The sequence below is a fragment of the Salvelinus alpinus genome, chromosome 11 (assembly GCF_045679555.1).
Source record: "Salvelinus alpinus chromosome 11, SLU_Salpinus.1, whole genome shotgun sequence".
Taxonomy (NCBI): Eukaryota; Metazoa; Chordata; class Actinopteri; order Salmoniformes; family Salmonidae; genus Salvelinus; species Salvelinus alpinus.
Window position 1 is genome coordinate 72,435,530 of NC_092096.1, and position 10,000 is coordinate 72,445,529.

Below are 10,000 nucleotides of genomic sequence, written 5' to 3' on the forward strand. Positions count from 1 at the left end.
TAGGAGCTAGGGTTAGTTTAGGGTTAGGTTTAGGGTTAGGAGCTAGGGTTAGTTTAGGGTTAGGTTTAGGGTTAGGAGCTAGGGTTAGTTTAGGGTTAGGAGCTAGGGTTAGTTTAGGGTTAGGAGCTAGGGTCAGTTTAGGGTTAGGTTTAGGGTTAGGAGCTAGGGTTAGTTTAGGGTTTGGTTTAGGGTTAGGAGCTAGGGTTAGTTTAGGGTTAGGTTTAGGGTTAGGAGCTAGGGTTAGTTTAGGGTTAGGAGCTAGGGTTAGTTTAGGGTTAGGAGCTAGGGTTAGTTTAGGGTTAGGTTTAGGGTTAGGAGCTAGGGTTAGTTTAGGGTTAGGTTTAGGGTTAGGAGCTAGGGTTAGTTTAGGGTTAGGTTTAGGGTTAGGTTTAGGGTTAGGTTTAGGGTTAGGAGCTAGGGTTAGGAGCTAGGGTTAGGGTTAGGAGCTAGGGTTAGGAGCTAGGGTTAAGGTTAGGAGCTAGGGTTAGGAGCTAGGGTTAGGGTTAGGAGCTAGGGTTAGGGTTAGGAGCTAGGGTTAGGGTTAGGAGCTAGGGTTAGGAGCTAGGGTTAGGGTTAGGAGCTAGGGTTAGGAGCTAGGGTTAGGGTTAGGAGCTAGGGTTAGGGTTAGGACCTAGGGTTAGTTTTAGAGTTAGTTTAGGGTTATGAGCTAGGGTTAGGTTAGGGTTAAGAGCTAGGGTTAGGTTAGGGTTAGGGTTAGGAGCTAGGGTTAGTTTAGGGTTAGGAGCTAGGGTTAGTTTAGGGTTAGGAGCTAGGGTTAGGAGCTAGGGTTAGGTTAGGGTTAAGAGCTAGGGTTAGGTTAGGGTTAGGAGCTAGGGTTAGTTTAGGGTTAGGAGCTAGGGTTAGTTTAGGGTTAGGGTTAGGAGCTAGGGTTAGTTTTAGGGTTCGGAGCTAGGGTTAGTTTAGGGTTAGGAGCTAGGGTTAGGTTAGGGTTAGGAGCTAGGGTTAGTTTAGGGTTAGATTAGGGTTAGGAGCTAGGGTTAGGGTTTGGGTTAGGAGCTAGGGTTAGTTTAGGGTTAGGTTAGGGTTAAGAGCTAGGGTTAGGTTAGGGTTAGGGTTAGGAGCTAGGGTTAGGGTTTGGGTTAGGAGCTAGGGTTAGTTTAGGGTTAGGGTTAGGAGCTAGGGTTAGTTTAGGGTTAGGGTTAGTTTAGGGTTAGGAGCTAGGGTTAGTTTAGGGTTAGGGATAGTTTAGGGTTAGGAGCTAGGGTTAGTTTAGGGTTAGGAGCTAGGGTTAGTTTAGGGTTAGGAGCTAGTGTTAGTTTAGGGTTAGGGTTTGGGTTAGGAGCTAGGGTTAGTTTAGGGTTAGGAGCTAGGGTTAGTTTAGGGTTAGGAGCTAGGGTTAGTTTAGGGTTAGGAGCTAGGGTTAGTTTACGGTTAGGAGCTAGGGTTAGTTTAGGTTTAGGAGCTAGGGTTAGTTTAGGGTTAGGAGCTAGGGTTAGGAGCTAGGGTTAGGAGCTAGGGTTAGTTTAGGGTTAGGAGCTAGGGTTAGAGTTAGGAGCTAGGGTTAGTTTAGGGTTAGGAGCTAGGTTAGTTTAGGGTTAGGAGCTAGGGTTAGTTTAGGGTTAGGAGCTAGGGTTAGTTTAGGGTTAGGAACTAGGGTTAGATTTTTTGGTTAAGGTTAGGGGTTAGGGGTTCGTGAAAGTAGGATTTTGAATGGGACTGAATTTTGTGTCCCCACAAAGTTAGGGTGTGTGTGTGTGTGTGTGTGTGTGTGTGTGTGTGTGTGTGTGTGTGTGTGTGTGTGTGTGTGTGTGTGTGTGTGTGTGTGTGTGTACCTGTTCTCTGCAGCAGTCAGTCTCTCCTGCAGACCGTCTCTGTGTGTCTCCAGAAAGTCTAATAACGGTACCGTGGGATGGTCCGCGTGCTCCCCCGACACACACACCTCACACACACACACCTCACACCCTGAACAGTACAGCTGCGTCACCTGCAGACGACACACACACACACACATGGTCAACGTGGGGGAGGAGTGTGTGTGTGAGTGTGTGTGTGTGTGTGTGTGTGTCTCCTACCTTGCCAGTGTGTGTGTGACAGGCCAGTCCCTTGTCTGGTAGAGCCTCCAGTACTGTACACTCTTCACTACTGCTGTCAGGTGACGGCTGTCCCGCCTCCATCAGGACAGTCCACACCCCTTTCTACAGCCTGCAGCCAGGAGGAGGGACCGGATGACCAGTCACACCCCTTTCTGTAGCCAGGGGGAGGGACAGGATTGGCAGACAAACACCTTCTTCCTTTCTCAGGACTGCAGTAACTACGGACGGGTTCACCTCAGGACTGCAGTAACTCTGGACCGATTCACCTCAGGACTGCAGTAACTCTGGACCGATTCACCTCAGGACTGCAGTAACTCTGGACCGATTCACCTCAGGACTGCAGTAACTCTGGACCGATTCACCTCAGGACTGCAGTAACTACGGACCGGTTCACCTCAGGACTGCAGTAACTCTGGACCGATTCACCTCAGGACTGCAGTAACTCTGGACCGATTCACCTCAGGACTGCAGTAACTCTGGACCGATTCACCTCAGGACTGCAGTAACTACGGACCGGTTCACCTCAGGACTGCAGTAACTCTGGACCGGTTCACCTCAGGACTGCAGTAACTCTGGACCGATTCACCTCAGGACTGCAGTAACTACGGACGGGTTCACCTCAGGACTGCAGTAACTTTGGACCGGTTCACCTCAGGACTGCAGTAACTCTGGACCGGTTCACCTCAGGACTGCAGTAACTCTGGACCGATTCACCTCAGGACTGCGGACGGGTTCATCTCAGGACTGCAGTAATTTCGGAATGGGAACTCATTGTCCTACAAGGAGAGATGGCAGACATGGGTTAGAAAGATACTTCTGAGGTGCTGATAAACAGCTGATGGGGAGGAGACACACAGCTGATGGGGAGAGGAGACACACAGCTGATGGGGAGAAGAGACACAGCTGATTGGGAGAAGAGAAACACAGCTGATGGGGGAGAAGAGACACAGCTGATTGGGAGAAGAGACACAGCTGATGGGGAGAAGAGACACAGCTGATGGGGAGGAGACACACAGCTGATGGGGAGAAGAGACACAGCTGATGGGGAGGAGAGACACACCGCTGATGGGGAGAAGAGACACAGCTAAAGGGGAGAAGAGACACAGCTGATTGGGAGAAGAGACACAGCTGATTGGGAGAAGAGACACAGCTGATGGGGAGGAGAGACACAGCTGATGGGGAGGAGACACAGCTGATGGGGAGAAGAGACACAGCTGATGGGGAGAAGAGACACACAGCTGATGGGGAGAAGAGACACACAGCTGATGGGGAGAAGAGACACAGCTGATGGGGAGAAGAGACACACCGCTGATTGGGGAGAAGAGACACAGCTGATGGGGAGAAGAGACACAGCTGATGGGGAGGAGACACACAGCTGATGGGGAGAAGAGACACAGCTGATGGGGAGGAGAGACACAGCTGATGGGGAGAAGAGACACAGCTGATGGGGAGGAGACACACAGCTGATGGGGAGGAGACACACAGCTGATGGGGAGAAGAGACACAGCTGATTGGGAGAAGAGACACAGCTGATGGGGAGGAGACACACAGCTGATGGGGAGAAGAGACACAGCTGATGGGGAGGAAACACACAGCTGATGGGGAGGAGACACAGCTGATGGGGAGAAGAGACACAGCTGATGGGGAGAAGAGACACACAGCTGATGGGGAGAAGAGACACACAGCTGATGGGGAGAAGAGACACACAGCTGATGGGGAGAAGAGACACACAGCTGATTGGGAGAAGAGACACAGCTGATTGGGAGAAGAGACACACAGCTGATGGGGGAGAAGAGACACAGCTGATTGGGAGAAGACACACAGCTGATTGGGAGAAGAGACACAGCTGATTGGGAGAAGAGACACAGCTGAAGGGGAAAAGAGACACAGCTGATTGGGAGAAGAGACACAGCTGATTGGGAGAAGAGACACAGCTGATTGGGAGAAGAGACACAGCTGATTGGGAGAAGAGACACAGCTGATTGGGAGAAGAGACACAGCTGATTGGGAGAAGAGACACAGCTGATTGGGAGAAGAGACACAGCTGATTGGGAGAAGAGACACAGCTGATTGGGAGAAGAGACACAGCTGATTGAGAGGAGACACAGCTGATGGGGAGAAGAGACACACAGCTGATTGGGAGAAGAGACACAGGTGATTGAGAGGAGACACAGCTGATTGGGAGAAGAGACACACAGCTGATTGGGGAGAAGAGACACAGCTGATTGGGAGAAGAGACACAGCTGATTGGGAGAAGAGACACAGCTGAAGGGGGAGAAGAGACACAGCTGATGGGGAGAAGAGACACACAGCTGATTGGGGAGAAGAGACACAGCTGATGGGGAGAAAAAACACAGCTGAAGGGGGAGAAGAGACACAGCTGAAGGGGGAGAAGAGACACAGCTGATGGGGGAGAAGAGACACAGCTGATGGGGAGAAGAGACACAGCTGATGGGGAGAAGAGACACAGCTGATTGGGAGAAGAGACACACAGCTGATTGGGAGGAGACACACAGCTGATGGGGAGGAGAGACACAGCTGATGGGGAGAAGAGACACAGCTGATGGGGAGGAGACACACAGCTGATGGGGAGAAGAGACACACAGCTGATGGGGAGAAGAGACACACAGCTGATTGGGAGAAGAGACACACAGCTGATGGGGAGAAGAGACACACAGCTGATGGGGAGGAGACACACAGCTGATGGGGAGGAGACACACAGCTGATGGGGAGAAGAGACACAGCTGATTGGGAGAAGAGACACACAGCTGATGGGGAGAAGAGACACACAGCTGATGGGGAGGAGACACACAGCTGATGGGGAGAAGAGACACACAGCTGATGGGGAGAAGAGACACACAGCTGATTGGGAGAAGAGACACACAGCTGATTGGGAGAAGAGACACACAGCTGATGGGGAGAAGAGACACACAGCTGATGGGGAGGAGACACACAGCTGATGGGGAGGAGACACACAGCTGATGGGGAGAAGAGACACAGCTGATTGGGAGAAGAGACACACAGCTGATGGGGAGAAGAGACACACAGCTGATGGGGAGGAGACACACAGCTGATGGGGAGAAGAGACACACAGCTGATGGGGAGAAGAGACACACAGCTGATTGGGAGAAGAGACACACAGCTGATGGGGAGAAGAGACACACAGCTGATGGGGAGGAGACACACAGCTGATGGGGAGAAGAGACACACAGCTGATGGGGAGAAGAGACACACAGCTGATGGGGAGGAGACACACAGCTGATGGGGAGGAGACACACAGCTGATGGGGAGAAGAGACACAGCTGATGGGGAGAAGAGACACACCGCTGATTGGGGAGAAGAGACACACAGCTGATGGGGAGAAGAGACACAGCTGATTGGGGAGAAGAGACACAGCTGATGGGGAGAAGAGACACACCGCTGATTGGGGAGAAGAGACACAGCTGATGGGGAGAAGAGACACAGCTGATGGGGAGAAGAGACACACAGCTGATTGGGAGAAGAGACACACAGCTGATGGGGAGACGAGAGACACACAGCTGATGGGGAGAGGAGACACACAGCTGATGGGGAGAGGAGACACACAGCTGATGGTGAGGAGACACACAGCTAATGGGGAGAAGAGACACAGATGATGGGGAGAAGAGACACAGCTGATGGGGAGAAGAGACACACAGCTGATGGGGAGAAGAGACACAGCTGATTGGGGAGAAGAGACACAGCTGATTGGGAGAAGAGACACACAGCCGATGGGGAGAAGAGACACACAGCTGATGGGGAGAAGAGACACACAGCTGATGGGGAGAAGAGACACACAGCTGATTGGGAGAAGAGACACACAGCTGATTGGGGAGAAGAGACACAGCTGATTGGGAGAAGAGACACAGCTGATTGGGGAGAAGAGACACACAGCTGAAGGGGAGAAGAGTCACACAGCTGATTGGGAGAAGAGACACACAGCTGATGGGGAGAAGAGACACAGCTGATTGAGAAGAGACACACAGCTGATGGGGAGAGGAGACACACAGCTGATTGGGAGAAGAGACACACAGCTGATGGGGAGAAGAGACACAGCTGATGGGGAGAAGAGACACACAGCTGATGGGGAGAGGAGACACACAGCTGATGGGGAGAGGAGACACACAGCTGATGGGGGAGAGGAGACACACAGCTGATGGGGAGAAGAGACACAGCTGATGGGGAGAAGTGACACAGCTGATGGGGAGAAGAGACACACAGCTGATTGGGAGAAGAGACACAGCTGATTGGGGAGAAGAGACACAGCTGATTGGGAGAAGAGACACAGCTGATGGGGAGAAGAGACACAGCTGATTGGGGAGAAGAGACACAGCTGATTGGGAGAAGAGACACAGCTGATTGGGGAGAAGAGACACACAGCTGAAGGGGAGAAGAGTCACACAGCTGATTGGGAGAAGAGACACACAGCTGATGGGGAGAAGAGACACAGCTGATTGAGAAGAGACACACAGCTGATGGGGAGAGGAGACACACAGCTGATTGGGAGAAGAGACACACAGCTGATGGGGAGAAGAGACACAGCTGATGGGGAGAAGAGACACACAGCTGATGGGGAGAGGAGACACACAGCTGATGGGGAGAGGAGACACACAGCTGATGGGGGAGAGGAGACACACAGCTGATGGGGAGAAGAGACACAGCTGATGGGGAGAAGTGACACAGCTGATGGGGAGAAGAGACACACAGCTGATTGGGAGAAGAGACACAGCTGATTGGGGAGAAGAGACACAGCTGATTGGGAGAAGAGACACAGCTGATGGGGAGAAGAGACACAGCTGATTGGGGAGAAGAGACACAGCTGATTGGGAGAAGAGACACACAGCTGATGGGGAGAAGAGACACACAGCTGATGGGGAGAAGAGACACACAGCTGATGGGGAGAAGAGACACACAGCTGATTGGGAGAAGAGACACACAGCTGATTGGGGAGAAGAGACACAGCTGATTGGGAGAAGAGACACAGCTGATTGGGGAGAAGAGACACACAGCTGAAGGGGAGAAGAGTCACACAGCTGATTGGGAGAAGAGACACACAGCTGATTGGGGAGAAGAGACACAGCTGATTGAGAAGAGACACACAGCTGATGGGGAGAAGAGACACACAGCTGATGGGGAGAGGAGACACACAGCTGATTGGGAGAAGAGACACACAGCTGAAGGGGAGAAGAGTCACACAGCTGATTGGGAGAAGAGACACACAGCTGATTGGGGAGAAGAGACACAGCTGATTGAGAAGAGACACACAGCTGATGGGGAGAAGAGACACACAGCTGATGGGGAGAGGAGACACACAGCTGATTGGGAGAAGAGACACACAGCTGATGGGGAGAAGAGACACAGCTGATTGGGAGAAGAGACACACAGCTGATAATGTTGTTCTATTAAGACGGTTTCCATCTAAAGGCCAAATGAACCAAATAGATTTTACCGTGAGACATGAACACAGACAGACGTGATATATTATTAATGTTGAAGGGGTTCTACTGATGGAATCCCCCCTCCACTTTTCCTGGTATGAGAGAGAGGGGGGGGGGGGGGGTAATCTGTTCAGGAACATCATACAGAGCTTTATACATAAGGAAAATACATTGTATGACCTCAACAATATAAAGGAAAAATAATATATAGGTCACAAACGTCTTTATCAACAAAGAGTGGCTCTGGTTCCTATGGTAGCGTGGGGGAGGTGAGGAAAATGGGGAGGAGATGGAGGAGAGGAGGGGGGAGGAGGTGGAGGAGAGGAGGGTGGGGTGGGGTGGAGGAGAGGAGAGGGGGGGGAGGGAGAGGAGAGCAGAGGGGGAGGAGAGGAGGGGAAAGCACCCGTACAAATCAATAATCCTCTCTGCCTGCCTTTCTTCCTCTCTTTCTCTCTCACTGCTTCTGTCGTTGCTTTTTTCTCCCTCCCTCCCTCTCTCTATCCCTTCCCTCCCTCCCTCCCTCTATCCCTTCCCACCCTCTCTCTATCTATCCCCTCCCTCCCTCTATCCCCTCCCTCCCTCTCTCTCTCTATCCCCTCCCTCTATCCCTTCCCTCTCTCTCTCTATCCCCTCCCTCTCCCCTCCCTCTATCCCCTCCCTCCCTCTCTCTCTCTATCCCCTCCCTCCCTCTCTCTCTCTATCCCCTCCCTCTCCCCTCCCTCTATCCCCTCCCCCTCTCTCTCTACCCCCTCCCTCTCTCTCTATCCCCTCCCTCTCTCTATCCCCTCCTCCCTCTCTCTCTCTATGCCCTCCCTCCCTCTCTCTCTCTATCCCCTCCCTCTCCCCTCCCTCTATCCCCTCCCTCCCTCTCTCTCTCTATCCCCTCCCTCTCCCCTCCCTCTATCCCCTCCCTCTCTCTCTCTACCCCCTCCCTCTCTCTCTATCCCCTCCCTCTCTCCATCCCCTCCCTCCCTCTCTCTCTCTATCCCCTCTCTCTCTATCCCCTCCCTCTCTCTATCCCCTCCCTCTATCCCCTCCCTCTCCCCTCCCTCTATCCCCTCCCTCTCTCTCTATCCCCTCCCACCCAGCCTCTTTCTATCCCCTCCCTCTATCCCCTCCCTCCCTGCCTCTCTCTCTATCCCCTCCCTCCCTCTATCCCCTCCCTCCCTGCCTCTCTCTCTATCCCCTCCCTCTCTCTCTCTATCCCCTCCCTCTCTCTCTCTATCCCCTCCCTCTCTCTCTCCATCCCCTCCCTCTCTCTCTATATCCCCTCCCTCCCTCTCTCTCTCTATCCCCTCCCTCCCTCTATCCCCTCCCTCTCTCTCTCTATCCCCTCCCACCCTCTCTCTCTCTATCCCCTCCCTCTCTCTCTCTATCCCCTCCCACCCTCTATCCCCTCCCTCTCTCTCCATATCCCCTCCCACCCTCTCTCTCTCTATCCCCTCCCTCTCTCTATCCCCTCCCTCCCTGCCTCTCTCTCTATCCCCTCCCTCTCTCTCTCTATCCCCTCCCACCCTCTCTCTCTATATCCCCTCCCTCTATCCCCTCCCTGCCTCTCTCTCTATCCCCTCCCCCCTCCCTCTATCCCCTCCCTCCCCTCTCTCTCTCTATCCCCTACCACCCTCTATCCCCTCCCTCCCCTCTCTCTTTCTATCCCCTCCCTCCCTCTATCCCCTCCCTCCCTCTATCCCCTCCCACCCTCTCTCTCTCTCTCTATCACCTCCCTCTCTCTATCCCCTCCCTCCCTCCCTGCCTCTCTCTATCCCCCCCTCCCTCTATCCCCTCTCTCCCTCTCTCTATCCCCTCCCTCTCCCTATCCCCTCCCTCTCTCCTTCCCCTCCCTCCCTGCCTCTCTCTATCCCCTCTCTAACTCTACCCCCTCCCTCCCTCTATCCCCTCCCTCTCCCTATCCCCTCACTCTCTCCTTCCCCTCCCTCCCTGCCTCTCTCTATCCCCTCTCTAACTCTACCCCCTCCCTCCCTCTATCCCCTCCCTCTCTCTATCCCCTCCCTCTCTCTCTCTCTCTATCCCCTCTCTCTATCCCCTCTCTCTATCCCCTCTCTCCCTCTTTCTATCCCCTCCCTCTATCCCCTCTCTCCCTCTCTCTATCCCCTGCCTCTATCCCCTCTCTCCCTCTCTCTATCCCCTCCCACCCTCTATCCCCTCCCTCTCTCTATCCCCTCCCTCCCTCTATCCCCTCCCTCCCTCTCTCTCTCTATCCCCTCCCTCCCTCTATCCCCTCCCTCTCTCTCTCTATCCCCTCCCTCTCCCCTCCCTCTATCCCCTCCCTCTCTCTCTCTACCCCCTCCCTCTCTCTCTATCCCCTCCCTCTCTCCCTCCCCTCCCTCCCTCTCTCTCTCTATCCCCTCTCTCTCTATCCCCTCCCTCTCTCTATCCCCTCCCTCTATCCCCTCCCTCTCTCTCTCTATCCCCTCCCTCTCCCCTCCCTCTATCCCCTCCCTCTCTCTCTATCCCCTCCCACCCAGCCTC

At 53.6% G+C, this 10,000-nt stretch overlaps 1 protein-coding gene across 1 annotated transcript in view; it reads right to left on the bottom strand.

Moving 5' to 3' along the window:
• The window catches only part of trim2b (tripartite motif containing 2b), a 37,458-nt gene that overhangs the window by 23,396 nt on the left and 4,062 nt on the right, over positions 1–10,000 (bottom strand). The window contains exons 2-4 of the mRNA XM_071334172.1: positions 2,705–2,830; positions 2,034–2,640; positions 1,794–1,945 (exon numbers count right to left, since the gene is read on the bottom strand). Coding sequence (XP_071190273.1) covers positions 1,794–1,945; positions 2,034–2,135 — 254 coding nt within the window. The 5' untranslated portion in view covers positions 2,136–2,640; positions 2,705–2,830. The remainder of the gene's footprint in view (positions 1–1,793; positions 1,946–2,033; positions 2,641–2,704; positions 2,831–10,000) is intronic.